Source organism: Epinephelus moara, chromosome 1 (genome assembly GCF_006386435.1).
Source record: "Epinephelus moara isolate mb chromosome 1, YSFRI_EMoa_1.0, whole genome shotgun sequence".
Lineage (NCBI taxonomy): Eukaryota > Metazoa > Chordata > Actinopteri > Perciformes > Serranidae > Epinephelus > Epinephelus moara.
This window is the reverse complement of record NC_065506.1, coordinates 17,711,436-17,731,432: the sequence shown is the minus strand read 5'-3', so window position 1 is coordinate 17,731,432 and position 19,997 is coordinate 17,711,436. Positions and strand designations below refer to the sequence as shown.

The 19,997-nt window shown below is 40.5% G+C and overlaps 1 protein-coding gene across 4 annotated transcripts in view; it reads right to left on the bottom strand.

Annotated features, from left to right (window-relative positions):
* myo5aa (myosin VAa) overlaps positions 1–19,997 on the bottom strand; it is a 74,737-nt gene that overhangs the window by 25,472 nt on the left and 29,268 nt on the right. For all 4 annotated transcript variants that reach the window (XM_050046034.1, XM_050046040.1, XM_050046049.1 and 1 more), the window contains exons 6-14: positions 17,629–17,772; positions 12,412–12,493; positions 11,013–11,120; positions 10,665–10,771; positions 8,930–9,195; positions 8,610–8,691; positions 8,348–8,488; positions 6,293–6,418; positions 3,899–3,982 (exon numbers count right to left, since the gene is read on the bottom strand). In XM_050046034.1, coding sequence (XP_049901991.1) covers positions 3,899–3,982; positions 6,293–6,418; positions 8,348–8,488; positions 8,610–8,691; positions 8,930–9,195; positions 10,665–10,771; positions 11,013–11,120; positions 12,412–12,493; positions 17,629–17,772 — 1,140 coding nt within the window. The remainder of the gene's footprint in view (positions 1–3,898; positions 3,983–6,292; positions 6,419–8,347; positions 8,489–8,609; positions 8,692–8,929; positions 9,196–10,664; positions 10,772–11,012; positions 11,121–12,411; positions 12,494–17,628; positions 17,773–19,997) is intronic.

The window sequence follows — 19,997 nt, the reverse complement described above, 5'->3', positions numbered from 1 at the left end:
TTAACACAAAGACAGCTGACAAGCTGCTGGATAGTTTAGATGAGTGAGTAGATGTCGCTTGATTTGTTGATTAGCGTTTGTTAAACTCATACACAGTCGGAGAGCTGTTAAAGTGTTTTAAAAAGCCAATAAGAATAATGAAGGGTTATGTTTTCATATATGGCTTTATGCAGTGGCCATATATGACTGCATGGCATTATTCTGCCATGGTGATATGACATAAAATAGTAGCATAAATGATGCACACACTCATCAGTCATGTTCCATATAACACTGAGGTTATATGAGGAGGATGCTGTGTTATGTGCAGTTTCAGGTCCTCCTGCTGTGCTCACAGCGTTGCCATGCTGCTTCTCTCGCCAGCGTCATTAAGCAGGATAATCTGGACAGCCACGGCCACAAAGGCTTTACATGCTGCTCGCTCTCTGCATCACTCTGGAAACATAAAAAAAATCCTCCTTCCTTTGTCCCTTGTTTGTCTGTCCAATCCCCTTTTCTCTTCCCAGAGTGCCTTCAGTGCTCCCCATGCAGCAAACAAAGGCACAAACACACACACACACAAACACAAACACAAACACACACACACACACACACACACACACACACACACACTCAACTTCAATCTCCTCAGTGCATTAGAGTGATAATAACTCAGTGCCAGAGGGAAACAGGGAAGGAGGAAAGAGAAAGAAAAAGGAGCTGAAGGAAGAGCTACAGGCAGACCAGCGTTGTGAGAACGCCTCTGTTTACCTTCTGCTGGCAGGGAAGGGTTGTCATGATGAGGACAGAACCAAACATACATGGACAACATATGGAGACACAGTGACAAAAGAAACACAATGACATTAAAAGGAAAAGAAACCCACAGCTCAAGTTCAAAATCATCATCAACCCCATCAAACACTGTAAAACACATCTATGATTCAAACTGAAAAGCTGAAAAAAAACAAAAAAAAACAAAAAACAAAAAAAAAAACAGGCAGACTGACGATGAGGCTGAAACAGATGGGATGATGATTTCTTTCCTGAACACTTTGGGATGCATTTCCACTGTGCTTGGAGTCTGCATGAAGTATAGAATATGTCTGTAGTAAGAGGACGGCCACACAATGGAAGTCTGCTGTAACCTGGGTTGTAATGCATCATTGGAAACCTCAGCATCAGGCATTTCTCGAATGCACTGTATTGATTTGACTTGAAAGCAGACGTCGGCATGAATGCAAGACTCCTCTGGGTCTGGCAGGTCCCAGTGCAGTTTTGAGCAATGCAGGTACTGTGGATGCATCACAGCGCTGGAACATTTACCTGCAGTTCCTGTTTTATTCAACCTGGGTTCAATTTTTATAGTTTTTGGCCAGTTGCTAAGATCTGGGATTTAAGTCACACTGCTAAAAATATGTGGCAAGATACATGAGTGGTGACTTATTTGGGTGAGAAAATAAGGCGGTAGGTAAAATGTAAAAATTCATCACAGTTTACTGACTTCCTGTTTCAACTTTGTCTCACTGTACTGTAAGTTTTCCTGTGCAATGAAAGATTGTTATCAACATTTTCAGGTGTGCTCACTTTGGGTTTAGTTGAAGCTGTTTAAAAACTCTAATTTGGCATAACTGCTTGTGTACACTCTGTATGATTGTCTCTCTGCATGTTTCTTGCCCCAGTTCGTTGCAATGATGCTGCCCTGTTTCCAGATTTGAGCAAGGCTACAAAAACACAACCCAAGTTGTAATAAACCAGAATTTTCCTCTAACTGTTTCCACAGCTGAGAGGCTATCAACAGCCTGGCTTCAGAAAACTACATCATCTCCATCTTGGTCTGCATTTCATTCACTGAGATGGTATCTAGTGTGCCTTTCTGAGGAGGGGCGCTTCACTCTAAAATCGTTCTCTGTTTATCAGTGGGCAATCACAGTAAAACAGAACTGCCTCCATGCCTTCTTGCGTGAATGTTCTACCTCTCGTTTTGTATTTGGCATGTTAATGTGTTACATGGTGATGCAATGACAACTGTTAGCTGCTAGATGTATACAAAATGGTTTCCCAGTCATTCTCTGATTGTTGAGGGAGCGTTTAAGACAAGTGCTGTGTCCAAAATAGCTCACTACGTATACACTACATACTCATTATGTGTGCTAAAGTTCGACACACTATTGTTTGAATTAACAGCAGTATGTATGTTTGTGTATGCACTGAGCTGTAATTACCATGTCACTTCCTGAGAGTCTCCTTGCCGGTTGGAGACGTGGAACCATGGTAACCTGGGCTAAAGTCAGCTCAAACAGCAATTTAAAAATAATTAAAAATATATATTTTACACCTAGCAAAGTGACATCTTATACTTACACTTATGCTGAAGCGTATTGACATCACAGAGCTGTCTTGGTGGCTGTACACCGCTGTGTGCTATGAACGCTGTCATTACCACATTGCATTGTGGGATATTTTTACAGGCACAGGGTCCAATGTTTGCATACTGTATTATTTCACCAGAAACAGTGAGCATTTTGCATACTATTGCTCTCATACTAAGGTATTGGATGTCTGCCATACTGTTTTAGCTTACTACATGACATGTTAGTGTGAAACTTTGGATGTAGCCAGCATGGTGTGGTTGTGAAGGTTGAGTACCAGATGAGTAAATTACAGGTTAATAATATGTATCCTAGTGGTTTAGGTGACATTTTAGAAATTTGCTTCTCATGGTATGATCAAACAATCAGCTACACACACATACACACACACACACACACACACGCTCTCACACACACAAATGATGGGATAAGCTTGGCATAGAAGTAAAACTAAAGTTAATTAGACTAAATCTCATTAAGACCGTATTACCATTTAATCCCAATTGTTTAAATCTCAGACTTCCATGGCAACATTCAGACTATACATCCGTTGAGTGTGTCTGAGTGTGTGTGCCTGTGTATGTTTAGTGATTGTGTTAGAGGTTAGCGCAGACAGCATTTCAACCCTTACCCAATTCTGCTCTGGTTGAAGTCTATAAGAAAACAGCCGATGGTCACTTTGAGCATTTTGGACAAACACACTACATCGTAGCCTGTGTGTGTGTGTGTGTGTGTGTTTGTGTGTGCGCGAGCCAAACCAGCCGTGAGGATTTAAAGGCTTAGGCCCCTTTTGACCCAGCTGGGTTTTACACACCAATCCTGAACTAGGACTAAAACACACACACACACAACACGTGATTAGTTCAGACATGATCTGGACAATTTAGGCGTCATAGAATGTGCGCGTGTGCGTGTATGTGTATGTTTGTCTATGTAGAGGGAGGTTTTCCTGTTTTTCCCAAAATGAAACAATGAGCATTTCAAAAACTGTGAAATCAACCCTTGACTAGTTAGTGATAGAAAAACAGGATAGTTGTTTCATCCCTGTTTGACCGAACTTGTAAATATTTCTGTAAAATTCTATTTGTGTGCGCAGTGTGCTGCTGCATACACTGAGCCACAATCATATTCATCCTTTGTGGGTCATGTTTAGCCAATGACCTCACTGTCTGTGTGTGTTTAGCTTTGTCTGTTATGTGTAAATAAAATCTAAACCTCTCTGACCATAAATCTCCTATGTTGAGCGTTTGTCATCACTTCTGGTGCCAACACTACCTCCACATGGCCAGAGGAGGGCGCTGCTTCCCTGAGCCTTCATGTGGGACTTCTGGTCATTAAACAATAGTCTATTTTTCCACACACAGGCCAGGTGCACCAGCTCCCCATGAGCTGCAGGCTTCTTGGCTTTGATCTCAGTAGAAGCATCATAGCGTTTTGAGTTGTTTCACTGATGTGTTCAAATGTCTCATAAATCTTGTTAGGATCTGCTTTTGACTGATCACATCTTGATTATACATGTAATGTACATGTGTGTCCACACTCCTCACCTTGCTGGCCTTGAGCACATGGATCTGTTCCTCGTTCACTGTGTCCTTGTTCTTCTCCAGGAAACCGTCACACTGGTACTCCACCTGCTCGACAGCAGCAGAGCACAGTTTGCGTTAGAATCACTGTCAGGACATTTAGCTGGGCTTTATCCAGGTCTTTCATTTCTAATAAAAACTATGGTTTACCTATTCTCCCTGGCAATTTTTTATTCCTAATCACATTTCTGCAGGTGTCAGCAAATAATCCGACCCAAAGAAGCATGTTCAGTCACACTTTCCTCATGTTTAAGGTACATTTATAGGGTAAATGTTTCTATCTCTCACTTTTACGTTAAATTAAAGTGGCAAATGACAACGTCAAGGCAAACAGCAAAGTCAGTAGCTCATGTGCAGACTTGAACTCCTGATACAAGTTTCTTTAAATACATCATCATCAGTCTTTGCAAATGTCTGGTCAGAAATATCTCCCAGGATCCCATTTTAATATCAGTGGACTGCATGGGAAAGCCCGCATTAGTCCTTGGCTGTGTTTATCTGTAACCTTATAGTGAGGATCTAAAAACAGGCATGAAAAATAACGCTGTGTCATTCAGCACCTCACTACAGGACATGGAACCTATTACACTAACGTGGATTATATCCCTCAGAAACACACTCACCCTCAACATTTCATTGCAGGACTGCTTTTTTCTTTAAAAACAATGTTAACAATAAGAAAAAAAGTCACCCATCCTTGAGCCATCCTAAAAATAACTCCAGCACTGCAGCAGCCACTGCAGCCAGTCTGTCCCTAACTGTTGTCTGCTGAGCTCGGCTTCTGCTAAGGCTACTTAACTTCAATTCTTTCATGGCACCAAATGAATTGTTTTTATACTTTCGAGTTACTGAGAAATGCCTTGTCATTCAGTGCCAAATTTTGATACCTGAGGAGTAAATCTCAGCAGCACCAGTGAGCCAATAAGCACGCAGCATTCTTGTAACAAGATCTAATAATGCTGGTGATTGGCTGTCTAATGTTGCACATCATAGAGACATGCAGGATAAACGCTACTTTACGCCCAGAGACGGGGCTCACGTGTGTGTGTTGTTGTATTTTGAGAGGCTTGACTATAGTGTGTGTCGCACAAGTGTCTTAATCAATGGTGTGGCTCCATTTTATCAGGTTTGATGACTGCGCGCATTGCGATATATGCAAAAAGGACATTGTTGCTGACACCGGTAACACAACAAATTTGATGAAACACTTGAACGTGCACTGAATAAATTTACGAGCAGAAAGTTGCTCTGTGTTTGACTGCAAGAAGAAGAAGGGACTGCAGCCATCTTCCTCTCAGCATTCATGCCTGCGTCAGTAACAGAGCCTCATTTAAAATCAACACCAACAGACTCACCTCACGGCACTATGATGACTGGGATTTTAGCAGTTAATATTTAGCACGTATAACATTTTGGCCAACTTGTTCATGGCTGTTCAGTAAAGTTAATGTGACTGTACAAGGTGCAGTGACTTAAACTAGGACACATGTAATGTTATAAAAGTGCTCTGAGTGTGCCAAGGACCCAAAAAATAAAACAAAAGATTTGTACTGTGATGTGTGATGTAATTTTCTTTTTGCTAAAGTTCATTTTATAAAACTGGTGTTGAAAAAAGTATCATTCAGGAATGAATGGTAATGAAAATTTCTGAACAATACCCAGCCCTTACCGCTGCCATGTCATTACTTTTCTAGCTAAATAATAAGGCTGGGCATTGACTCGGTATTGACTGAAATAATCCAGTAAAACCACAGCAGCATTTGATCCTTTTTGTACTTAGAGCTATAAAAAATGACCATTTGCACTGTGGTATTGTGAAGTCGGACGGTGTATTTAACAGAGTTTTTTCTTATTTTTATTTCTTGCACTTTGCTAGAGGCATAATGATACCTCACTGCAAGGGAAGCCATAATAAGCTTCGACTTCAGTCTACACCTTTTGGTCCATACTTGATATGATCTATTGTAGATCTTTGTATTGTTTTGTTAACATGTTTTTGAAGTGACCAAATAAAATAAACATTGAAAAATAAATATTCATTCATTCATTCATTCGAGTTGGCATTTTAGCATGCCAAGATGCCACCAAAACATCCAAAAGTATGGCTTTACTAAATGCCTGTGGTGTCTGGTCGCATTTTGCGCAACTGAATGTTTCCATTCACATTATGTGTAGTGAATGAAAATGTATCAAATGAAGAAATCTATTGGTATCGATTTCACTTTAAGGGTACTGGTATTGTAATTTCTTTAACGATACCAAGCCCTACTAAATGAGGAGTAAAAGTTGGATGTCAGGCTACCAAAGTAGATGACAAACACTATGTGCATATGAAGCAAACACATCGGTCAGGCCCACCTTGTCAGCAAAATGTTGGATGATGAAGGCGCGGTTAGACATGCGGGGCTTCTCAAACAGGGAGCAGGTCTTTAAATGGGTGTTGTAGAGTTTCTGAGCCCACGAGTCATCCGAACCTTTTGGCATCTGGTGTGGAAAGGGAGAAGACACAATGGAAACATGTATGTTACCATTTGCTTGTAAATACACTAAGAGACAAGCAACTGAACATTTCAAGTAATTTAAGGTATTGTAGAGTTATTAGATTAGTTTGCATTACATCTTACAAGTGTGGTTTTTTTTTCTGGTTGCACAGCGCATGTAGGGGTGACAATCTCTAGGTACCTCTTGATTTGATTCAAATTCAGAGGGATACAATGTGTTTATAAAATGAATATTGATGGATCAAAATTTTTGATTTCTCTGCTTAAGATTTGTGTTTTTTTTTCTCTCACTGTGCTCCTTTTTAAACTCAGGGTACATCTGTCCGTCCTGGAAGAGGGATCACTCCTCAGTTGCTCTTCCTGAGGTTTCTACCGTTTTTTTCCCCGTTAAAGGGTTTTTTTTGGGGAGTTTTTCCTTATCCGCTGCGAGGGTCATAAGGACAGAGGGATGTCGTATGCTGTAAAGCCCTGTGAGGCAAATTGTGATTTGTGATATTGGGCTTTATAAATAAAATTGATTGATTGATTGATTGATTGATTGATTGATTAATTGATAACATAAAACTGTTGGGTTTTATCCATCAGCAGTTGCTCACACTTAGCCAACAACACTAAATTAAAAAGTCTAATGTTTTGGTGCCAGATGTGTCTTTATCTGACTCTGATGAAGTTGCCTCTGGCGTTGAAAAGTTAGTTGCCTCTACTTGTCCTACTGTGAGAGCACCGGACAGGCCTGCCATTCTTTGAAAGTGTGCTAAACCTTTTCCTTAGCTCAGAACATAAGCACGATGCATGTTCAAGTCTATAACGCTTCGCCATCCAACTTTAAATTTCCCATTATTGACTTTTCTGCATCAAGACATAATGTTTAAAGAGAGAATCACAATGCATCTAAGAGGTGATTTTTTTCCAGCGCCCGAGTGCACGAGGACAAAATTTTTCTGATATTTCTTTGACAAGACGTCAAACCAAATGCCCATTTTGTGTTTGCATTACTCTGCAATTGTTTGCAGTGTGGACCACCTCGAATGTCAATAGCTTGTAAAAATGACGTTACAGCAGAGCCTCAGAGAGATTAGTCAGCATTGTTAGTGACTGGCTGAGCTGTGGAAGTGTGTAGATTGTACAAATATGAGCCTAGCCTTTACTTCAGATAACTCTGATATTTCAAATACATTCAACCAAAGATCAGCCCAACGTGACTATGAACTGTGTGAAGCATCAAGAACATAATAAAACATGCGATCCAACTGTGAATACAACTGAAAAAAGCCTTGTTTCCTATTGTGCATGGTAGAAAGTGGTCATAGTTTCAAACAGGGTTTGAGAGTTCCTGTGGGTGAACTCTGATGTGAACTGTGAGTGTAGGTGTTGGAGACTCGGGTCTAGTGTGTGGTGGGAGGCTCTGACAGGTCCACTGTCAAAAAATGTAAAGCAGAACGTGGGTGTGAATGGATGGATGGTTCTCACTGAGAGGTTCAACCACAACCCACAGGTCTCTGCTCAGTGTGCAGCACGGACTGACTTTACATTCATGAGAAAGTTTTTATTCCACCAACAGTGTTCATAAGTCATCAAGTCTTATGTAATTTATATTCATAGCTCGTGTGCCACTGCAGACTCTTGTTAAAAGACAGATGAAAGATTAGAAGACTTGTGATCAAGTCCATTGATTTCTGTCTTGCAATCAAATGCGCACTTTTAGGAAGAGCACTTGAAAAGATCAGCATCAATGTTCAGCTGCATCAAATAAAACAAAACTGTGACAAAGGAGAAAAATCTCATTCAATTTGTCATGTGTTGAAAACAATTCTCTCTGCATCTGAAGTGCCTTTAAATGATGGTGAATTACTGGAATAACGAAATGTAACAAACTATTTTTTTTTTTTTTCGTGGACTAGTTATAAAGTACCTTGCACTCCTCATCCAGCAGGTCCAGGATGCCCATCTTGGCTTCTATGAGGTTGATGCACGGCTGATTGTCGTAGAAGTCAATCAGAGTCCAGGGGATCTGCTCCCTCATGTACTCCTCCTGTTCCAGCTTGAACACATGCTGCACACACACAAACACAAACACAGGGATTAAGCTGCATACTTGCATAAAACCATTCAAAAAACACTATTTTGTATCTGTAAATTTGATTTTCAATTTTAAAAAAAATCATGCTGCCCACCATGTTGAACTGTTGCTGGAGTTTCTCATTAGCGTAGTTGATACAGAACTGCTCAAAGCTGTTAATCTCAAATGTCTCGAACCTTAAGAGGAAAAACAGACGAGTCAGGCAGCTGGATAACATCAATTACAAGACAAACTTGTTGAGTAAAATTATCAAATAAAAATTAAAGCAAATAATATCTGTTGCCTTTGTTTAACATATTTTCCATTGCTAAGAAAGCCAGTGCCAATTATGTCACTACTGTATTGAGCCGTGGTGTACACAGTGACATTTAGAATAGGTTAGATTGGCTAGTTACCACACACACACACACATACCCGTATATGTCGAGGACCCCAATGAAGGAGTGCTGTTTGATATTGGTGATTAGGGCTTTGTTAACGTGCTCCACAATCCAGTTGAAGAGCTTAGCGTAGATATGTTTGGACAGCGCGTCACGGGCGTTGGTGGCCTGCAGGCGGGGGAGGGTCTTGATGTACGTCTCTGTGGCCGTCTTCAGCTTCCTGTGGCACAGCCACTGAGCCATGTCCTGGTAGGTCACGCCTACCAACTCGCAGAACGCTGTTAGGTGGCGATTGTTGGGCTACAGGGAAAGAGTAGAGATTAATCATCACTAGGGTCCAGGCGTTCAAAAACAGAATAATACAGATTTGGAAATTCAATGTTTTAGTATCCAGGATCAGGTAATCTATCTTACTTTGTGCTGTTTTTTGTTTTTCTTCCAAAGCAATGTTAGATTGAATCACCCTGATCCAGATACAAACTTTTCAAGAATACAAAATCTGAATAACCAGTGCTCTAAATGGGACTACATATCATAACGTAGGCTACTAGCTATGTGAAGAACAGGTAAAACATCTAGCATTGAAGTGTTTGTTTTTTTGAAGGGACAGAAAACAGCATGGGAGATCCACCTGTTAGAAACTACTTTTAACATGTCACTGTAATTATAGAAGTATTTCATTGCTAAAAAGATATTTTTTTTCTTCATAAAACTGTGCTATCTATGCTGTAAAAAGACACAAATACTTTTGAAATTGGTGCTTCATGATCAGAGAAAATAAAGGAAAAGGATGGTGGCATTTGCTTTTGCTTAAGAGGTACAAAACCCACAACTACCAGAATGCACTGTGATATATTAAAGTTCAAATTAGATCATTTTTGTCTGATATTGACAGCTTTTAAAAATGTTTAAAATGTAAATGTGTGTATATATATACACATATATATATATATATTTTTTTTTGACCAATTTAAAAGTTTTATTACAATCTGTTCCTGAAATCCACCCTTCTGCTGGGATCAGGATAATCCTTATTTTTTCTGGATCAAAGGTATCCCTATCATACTAAAAAGTTTGGAACAATACACTTGCTTTGATCCAGATCAAAACCAAGACTGGATTATGTGATTTAACTCCATTTCAGAATCCTTTCTTTTTTGAAAAACGCTAAATTTTAAAAAATTGGATCCAACCTAATAACCAAAATCCAATCAGATTACTTCGGAACATCTAAGCCCAGGATACACTCAACAAGATGTCAGCTAAGAAAAGCCTGTACTCACTGCCTGAGATGATATGGCTGGCTAGCACAAAAACATTTTTTAAATCATTGCTTAAAACATAAATTTGTGAGAAGGCTTTCTATTTTAATGCCTGACTTGTACTTTTGTGTTTTATTTCCTTTTGTTCTATTTTTGCCTCTGTACACTATTTTTCTCAGCTCTTAATATTGTATTGCTATTGTCTTATTTTCATGCACTTTGTGAAGCACTTTGTAACCTTGTTTAGATAAGTGCTTTACAAATAAAAATTTTATTATTATATATTATAAAATGCAGGTTGATAATGAACAAGTTGTGCTAATAAGCAGGCCTGACTTATCACCTCTTCACTTGATATTCCTTGGCTCTAACTGGCCCTACATAATATTTATTTTTAGATTCCTGTCTAATACAAACTATCACATAACTACAGATATAAAGTTGTCAATATCATGCAATCTGTTTCAACACTGACAATCAGTACTGCAGTATAAAGACAATCCTCACAGGAATGGCACTGCTGTCTGCGTCTCTGTCCTTTATCTCCACGTTTCCCAGATGAAGAATAGCAGCCAAAACCTGGAACAACCCCATCTGATAGGACTCATTAATACCTGTGGAGGGAAAACACACATGTACATATTAGCGAGTTGTGACCCCATTGTTAACCCCTACTATACCATGCCTGTCCTTATCCTTTGTGTCTATCCCCAAATTCAAAGGGCTGGAGAGATATGACAAAATGTTTATTCTAGTTCTCTTCAACATAAATTAGACTGCTGGCTTACAATGTATACATTTTCCAGACACAGTTGAATGTGCATTTATTTAAATATGCGAGGGTGTGCATGTTACCGAGCAATGTGAAGGCATTGCGAGTGGTGGACAGCTCCTTGGTGTCGTCCACACCGTCGATAACGGGGCTGCGGCCCTGCTTGGTGTACAAGAAGTCATTTGCACTGCCTGAGTGGAGAAACAGAGAGGGGGGAATAAATTAAGAAAAAGTGCAGTATGTGCAGTTTAACTCTGAGCAACTTGGGTACAACTGTGCTATCACAGCATCCTCCTTCATGACGCAGAGCTGCACTGGAAATTAACATAAGGAACAATGAAGCTGTAACATTTATTTAAGAAAACATAATGTTTCTCATTAGCCAGGCGGAGCTGTGTGTTAAAATCATACACTGTGACATCAGGGCACCAGATCACCATTTTGCATATGGCTCAGGGTTCTTAGAAAAAAAGTAAAATCAAGAACACTTCTGTGTAAGAATGATGTTAGCTCAACTTTCCCACAATCAGTGTCTTTATACACACTTTACACCGAATTAAGGCATGGCCTGTTGCCTGGCAACGAGAGGCACTGACGCGACTGTGACAACGACCCCATTTACTGAGCCAGGAAGTCAGCAGGAGAGGAAAAGACAGCAGCTGTGTGTGTGTGTGTGTGTGTGTGTGTGTGNTGAACACCAACCACCTATCTCATGAGTCATAGCAATCCACTCAGTCATGGTGCTGGGAACGCCGCCACAAGAGAGAGAGAGAGAGAGAGAGAGAGAGAGAGAGAGAGAGAGAGAGAGAGAGAGAGAGAGAGAGAGAGAGAGTGAGTGAGAGTAAGAGAGAGAGTGAGAGCACAACCAACTGAGTGGCTGCAAGTGACAGTGCCAGCAGTGTGTGTGTATGTGTCCCATGACTAGGATGAGCAGGTGCAGGTCCACAGTGGGAGTGCTCTGTATGAGAGCCTGTTCAACCACTGAGTCAATGAGTGTGATACGTCTAAACTGATATATATAATCTGATAATCTAGCAGCGCTCTTCAGACACCTCACCGTGGTTTATCAAGGTTTTTTGGGAAATATTTTTATATTGATTCTATTCTGGGCCGGATCAGTTTCAGTAGATGTTGTTGTTAAAAGCAGTTCTCATTTACTGCTGATTAAACTTCACTTATTTTTTGTTTGGCTGAGTCAATGATAGATTTTCAGTTTTCCTGCTGTGAGAAGCCACTTCAGCTCAACACAATACAAGCAGTTACTCTGTGTTCACTGATGATTCAGAACGGCTGTCACTTATGTAAGTGCTCTAGGTCAGATGATATACTGTATGTGTCTGGTTTTTAAACATGAAAATGATGAGATGATCCTGCCGGGGCAGGGAATCAGCTGATTTCTAGGTACTGTTTTTGTAATTGCTCATGACGCAACTGTGGAGCTCCGTGTGCGTGTGTGTGCGCACACAGGTGTGTGAGACTTACTCAGCTTTAGAGTCTTGAACTCAGGCAGATGGGATGATGCGCAGAGCTGATAGAAGATATGATAATTCCTTTCCTCGTCAGCCTGAAAGAAAGCATGACATCATATAATGTGAGGTGGTGAACAACTTTCCCTCCATACATGCCACATGCCCAGACTGCTTACACATAGTGCATTAATCACTGTCGTCAGGATGAGTCTGGCGTCCTGTGCCTAATTAGGCACAGAGTGGAGCCATCCATTAGTCAGTTTATTTCTAATTTAATCAAAAAGATGTGAAATGAAATGGGTTTTCCTTCACTAGGTTCATGTACTTGTCTATGCAGAGGTCTCTTCCTCTTTATGTGAGACCAGACACTGTTGGCTAGTTATGGGTGGGTGGGCGCACAGTTCATCATAGGAGGAACGTTTATTAATAGTTGCTCACTTTGAAATATTGTTAGCATTCAAATCTTTGTTGAGCAATCTTTGTTAGGATCAGGTTTCAGTGGGAATAGCCCTCTAATGTTTACCTAATCCCAATGCAGTGGTTTAGTCCAATTAGGTAACCCCCATCCAGTGGTTCAGGCCTCGTCCACATGTAGCCTTTTTTTTTAATGTGTTTTGGCCTTTTGTCCACTGCGTATAAAGACACTGGAAACTGACCTTTTGCAAAACTCTTTCCAGGCTTAAGATTTGTTTTTTTCAATGTTGACGTCACAGTGTGCAGCGTTATCTTCTTTGTGAGGTGTCACAACTGAGTCGACATTTCATGGTTTGGAGGATGTGGTTAAAATACTGCTGGCTCTAACCTTGGTAGCAGGACTTATATGTTTAAATACAAATGTGTACTGAGGCACAGAGGCGCAAGAATGTGCTGTGGAGGTCACTGCTCCAGCCAGTCTTCCTATAATAGCATTTTTTCAGGCTTCTGATTGGCTGACATCTTCTTTTTCTATGCTTGGTTTTAAGGTAAGGGTTATATCATCACCTGACAATGATAGCACTTCAATTGTGGTTTTGCGTTGTCATTTTTTTTAAACAGTGCATGTGTGGACAGGATTTATCTCGAGAATGAAGAAGTGAAAAACCCTGTTTTCAAATATACCTATGTACATGTAAACTAGGCATTAGTCCAATGAGGGTGGGGCCAGGAGGGGTTTATGAAGCCACTTAGCCATTGACTGGAAGAGCTGCAACTTGCTGTGAGGCTGCATTATTTTAGTTTTTTTTCAGGTTATTTGTTAAATCACAAGTCTCCACCCCACCTGCACCAGACTGTGACTCCTGACTAGACCACTCCCCCCAAGACTATAAAACCCCACCCTTCAGGCCTGTGACGCTCCTTTTCCCTCCAAACATGCCAGGCAGGACACAGAGAGGACCGATGTGAGTGGTATATGGACTTTTCAAATTTAATATTTTAATGTGTTGATCCTGTGTGTATTATTGAAAGTTAAAAGATTGTTTTGTGTTTATTGTTCTAAGATTCCTGAGTTTAAACTGTTGCTTAGAAGAAAAAAGAGTAATGACAGTGGATGCATTAATGACACAAGTTCAATGATAACCTAATTTACTAATATTATTTGTTATCATTATTATTTAACACTATGCAGAGCTGTAATGTATTCTGTTAATGTTTCTTTTTATTGAAAAAATCCACTTTAGAACTGTTCACCTACCATGTCTACAATAAAGTGTTCAAATGGCTCCCTGGATCCTGTGTTTAAATGTGCACCCCAACACCAGATGTTCTGTGAGCCAACATCAGCGTAATTATAAAGTTTTTTCCCTCCTTGTTAACTCTCCCGGGGGTTTTGTTCTTCTCTGTTTCATTGTGATTTTTGCTTAATTAAACCACTGACTTCTGCCTCTTGTGCCATTCTTCAAGTGCCAGACAGCCGCACTAAAATCCTTCATTTATGTAGAGTTACTACCAGTAATGCTACAGAGGGAAATGCATGATACATTGCATGAATGGATCTACACATTCTACACTTCTTTACCTACATTCATGCAAGGAAAATCACGTTTCTAATGTATAATCAGATGTGCTTTATGACTATACAGTCTGACAGTTTAACATCTGGACACTCCACTGGAGCAGTTGGTGATTAAGTGCACTGCTCAAGGTCATGTCAACAGATATTACTGAGTCAGACGAGATTATTACATGTTTATGTTCTACACTCACATTTCCCCACATGTACAGGAAATCACACACAAGATGTGGCCACCTGTGCATATATTCTCATACCCAGGAAAAGATACTACCCGACAGATCATACAGTAAATGGGCATAAATAACACAACTGGCAAATCACTGTATACAGACAGAGGTGTGGAGCTACAGATTCATTTCTAGTGAAAATAAATAACTGTAATGTTAAAAGAATGTCAACAGTGTGCTGGAAACAAAACTGTTACCTGTGTCCTACACTGGTGCTACTACAGCCACACCCATACACAGACACACACAAACACACCTATAATTGGGTGGTACTGCAGCCAAGCATGTGAGAAATGTGAGGAGGAAAGTGATCACTTCTTCAACCAACATCCTCATTCCGCAACAGTGCTTCCTAGGACAGCAGAGTGTGTGTGTGCGTACAGTGCACGCATGTGTGTGTGCTCATGTACTCATGCGTAAATGTGTGTGCAGAGTTAAAATATGCTTCTTTATCTAGACACTGCCCTACTGGCTCCACCAGTGAGCAAACACACCCACTGAATATACAATAAAGTTATATATGAAAAAAGGTAAGTACACTTTATCTAGATGAAACTTGGATGCAACCCACTGAGTATGAACTTATAAGATCATTAAAAGTTTGACGTTCTTACGCTTGTTAAACATGTGCACTGATTTGGTTTCTCTGTGGGGGCTGTAAAGAGAGAGAATAATATCTAGGAAGGATTAAGACAGAAAAAGGGCACAGATCTTTGACACTGAGGAGAGAGAGAATGTGAAGGAGAGGAAAGGAGTGCTGTGCTGTTATCCAGCGTGACAGATGGATTGTTTACTTTGTTTCCTCCCACTTGTCTTTGTGAAGAAGGAAGTTATTGCAGCATACCTCTTCTGCCCTAAAGGACATCAGGGGCAGACTGACTCTTAGTGCAGGTTGAGTCTGATGAGCAGACTGCATGTGTGTGTGAGTCTGGTTGACCGCACCTCTTCATACTTGTGAGGATTTCAAGCATAGAAGGAAGAACACTGAATACTTGAAAGTGGGAACATTTTAAATGTTTTGACCCGGGTTAGCAGCATTGCTGGATTGTTAGTAAGATAAATAACTGTAGGTTTGTTCACACTGAGGTTTAACACCTTCCCATTAGTCAGCCAGAACTGAGGTCCATTTTTATGGGCTCTTGACACTTTTAATGAGAGTTGCTAGACAGACAAACAGTTGCGCACAGTTTTCAATTCATGCCTCAGTGAAAGGTTTAAGTCGTCTCCATGGTAACCAAAGACACCCTGCTTTTTTTATGGTCTGATTTTATTTCTCTTCTGTTTAGTGAAGGGTAAACCGCACAGACAGCTGTTTAAACCAAACAAATATCCCGCTGTGTATGTGTTTTCAACTTATTAACTATATATTCATTGACTGATCAGCTCCCAGTCTGTGAGCGGCAGATTACCCTCACTTGCTATGGTCAGGAATAAAATCAATGAATAATAATAATAAAAAAAAAGATTTCCCCCAATGGTGCTGAAATTGAAAATATTTTGTTTCAGTAAATGTCTGCTGTCAGCCTGGTGAAGGCAGTTGGGCCGGCTGCTGACCTCTCAGCTCTGCAGGAGCTGCTGCTGACAGACAGCTGCTTCTGTGGACAGAGACGCTGGTGCAGTTTGAAGCTGGTGTGGATTGAAGTGAATCTCCATGGCAACAATAATAACACTACCAATCACACTGTGCGACAATATATTACATTGTTTGCAGCATAACAAAATTCTCCAGGGTTGCAACATGAAAAAAAAAGTATCAAGTGACACTTTATTCCTATCAAAAATACATCGTTTCTGTCGAGCACCACTCATCAAAAGTGTCGAGCACCCATAAATCAGGTTTTTCAAGAAAAATGTCTTCAGCTGGAATCGAAGATGTTGCATTTACATGGTATGTATCTTAACTACTGGGCCACCATATGACCTCTGCGATTGGTGACATGGTACATGAGAAGTTGGACATTGAAAATAAGTATCCCATATAGTGAGACATCACACTCAAACTCATCAGATAACTTGAGTTATGTGTGTGTTTTCCTGCATATCCCCTGCTTGTTGTCCAGCTGCTGTCCATGCCTGCATACATGTTTGTGTATAGGGTGTGTAGCACGAAAGTCATGTGTAAGCCAATGGAAGCCAATTAACTACTGAGTCATGGCCTCAGAGTTCTTATATGTGTGCAAGTCGTGTCATTTCTAATTACAAATTTCGGAAAAAAACTGTCTTTTTAATGTGAGGATTCAATAGAAGGGCAGACCGTCAAACACACATAACCCCATAATGCAAATGTAATTCCACTATAATTTACAGCTAGCTTCATTGTAACGTTTCAAGCTGTTATCTGACTCCAGATAAATAAGATCCCAGATGGGCTTTCGCAGTAATGGTTCAAACTAGGCAGTAAGCTATAACTCACAGATCCTGGCTACAATACAATGATTTTGATGCCAGCCAACAAACCCCTGAATGTGTTACATTACAGCTGTAGTACATGGTGTTAATACATTAGTGCTGATAGGCTTTGAGGAATCATTAGCAAAAACGCCTCAAATGTCAAGAAGACGAGCTCAAGTAGACTGGTTATGATGACAAATGCAATAATAAATCACAGATAATATTTGAGGAAATTCTCTTTTGCTTGTAAGCCTGCGAGATGCCAGAGGGTGAGGTGAGCTTAATAACAAAGTGTATTCACCATGCTCGAGGACCCTCCAGCAAGAATGTAATTCACTGTCAGGAAGGAACTGAGTTAAGATGACTGAAAGACCCAACAATGCCACCATGACAGCCAAACTAAAGCTTAATGTTGTGTGTCAAGTCTATTCAAGAGTGGAGTTAAAAATAAAGTGCAAAACTGAACCAAGGTTAACTTTGTGCACGGACCTGTGATGGCTGAGGCAGGGGTAGTAGACTGTAATGACTAAAGGAATGAATGCGAGTCAATTAAATATCCACACGAGCACAAACAAAGCACCTCGTGTGTGCCTCCATGCAAACTTAAGTGTGCTCTCACCTGAAACACCACTCGTGATTTCTCCAGCAGATAAGTTCTCATGTTGGCGCCGATGATTCGGTAGCGGTTGTCGAAGCCGATCTCGATGTATTTCCCAAAACGACTGCTGTTGTCATTTCGGGTGGTCTTTGCATTTCCAATGGCCTGAGAGACAAAAAGATAAAACAGTTTATGATGATGTGTTTGGACTCCAATGTATCATGTACAAACATCAGCTCCAATTGAGAGACCACTGCTCACTCAGGAAACCAGAAAGGAATCATTCCATTGGCGCAGCTGGTAATGCGTCATCTTTTGTCAGGGAGTATCTTTGACTTAGCTTAGCTTAGCACAAAGACTGGAAACAGGGGGAAACAACTAGCCTGGTTCTCAAATGTACAACACACCTGATCCTAAAATGAGTGCACCAGAACCTCACATACTGTGGCTTACAAGCTGAAATAGACAATTTGGGGTTGGTCCAAACTTTACAAATCAGTAGGATGTTTTAAAGGACTTCTGTCCTCCCACAGACAAGCACTGGACGTGTCGATGGGCAAATCCTGCTGAGCTACAATACATCGGCAAATAAATCAACTTAAGTCAGCAGCCTTAGCTCAATATACAGGGTTGATCAATAACCCCACAAAGAATTGCCGGTAGACGAATGGGGCTTCATACAAACACACACACACCCCAGCTATACAACCAGCCGACTTGAACTGAGTTAAATCGCGTGTGAGCACAGAGGCTTCTTGCTGAATTAAGGCCAAACACACAGTCTTTCACCGCAGACAAGGAGTCTTTCAGCAGAGCAGGTATTCCAATCTCTGCCTGCATCAGCCAAACACATATAAACACCACGCACAAACACTCTCCCTCTGTCACGCACACACAGGTTTTGTAATATCGAAAAGGCTGATGCAACCATCTACTCTGTATCCAGGCTTAGAGGCTGAGATGACATCACTGCGACGAAAGAAAGCTTTCTATTCATTCTGTCAGCTTGTCTCTGATTGGCTCAAGGTGAAAGTAGTGGCTAGGAGGGCGAGAGTGATGTTAGTAGAGAGGTTGGATAGGACGGACAGGGTGGGGGATGGCAGGAGATGGAGGAGAGGAGGGGGTAGTGGCATATGGGCACAGGGGAGCTGTCCAACCCCTCCTATCCTCATGACTTTACAGGAGGAAATACAAAACACACACACATAGTTGAGGATAAGACCTGTGTTATAACAGTGGAGAGCAGCTCGAGGCCAGAAAGACAGAGTGTGGTGGAGAGACTGAAGGAAAGGGAGTAAGTAAATGCCAGTGGAGAAAAAAAGCACAAGAGCGAGACAAGAGGAGAAGGACAAACGGCATGACATTCAGCCCAAATCATTTGCAAATCAACTAAGCTTGTGAATATACTGTGGAGTAACTGGGCCAAGGAAAGGACACACAAACTGCCAGGAAATATGACGCAAGAATTTCACTTTGAAGACAAATTCACAGCTAAGGAACAGAGCTTTTCTCAGTCCTTTCCACCCACAACACATCTGATGTTAAGTGTTTTGACTTGTAATTTTAAGTACACAGTTTGTTTAAACTGGGGCGCCGAAAAGGGGGGGAAAAGGAGAAGGATTCTAGGAGCCCATGATTAAGAGGGGCCTAATAAAATTATAATACTGACAAAATAATATGACACTAAGTTATTAACTAACTTATAATCACAAATATATTTTATTTACAATGTACTGGTAACAATAACTTTATTTGTTTTGGAAACATTAACGCCCCCCCTCTCTATTTACGTAAAATGGTTCAGTCCAACTGGATCAGCTGCAGTGCGCTGGTAATTTGTCACAGACAGCGGGTAAGGAGGCGGAGACGGCAATATGCCTCAAAAATCAGGTAGCCAAAAATGAAAAGAAAGGAAGCTAAGAGAGGAGAAAGAAGCAAAGGGTCGACAGTATGTCACCCAGTATTTCAAAAAGCAAGGTGGGTTTGTTAGTGGTTCATGTGGTGGAAAGTTAGGGAAAATTAACTTTGTCTGTGGTCTATAAGCTTACAGCTTATAGACTCAAATGTCAGATAAGAACAAAAAACAATACACACAAAAGATATAAAAGATTAATCTAAAAAAAAGATTAAAAAAGATTAATTAAAATAAATGAAATAAAAATCATTCTGAACTTTTTTGTTTTGTTAAAATTCAGCTATCACTGAAATAGAAGAATTGCAGTAGGAGAACAGAGGAGAAAATTTGTGATGTGTGCAGCAGACTGGGTGTCTGCTCTCAATCCAATCAGAAAAATGTTTACATATTTTGGAAATCAGAAGATTAAATAGATTAACGACCATATAGCCTCATATATGTATTTTTTCACCCCAAATCCAGTGCCACCACCTGT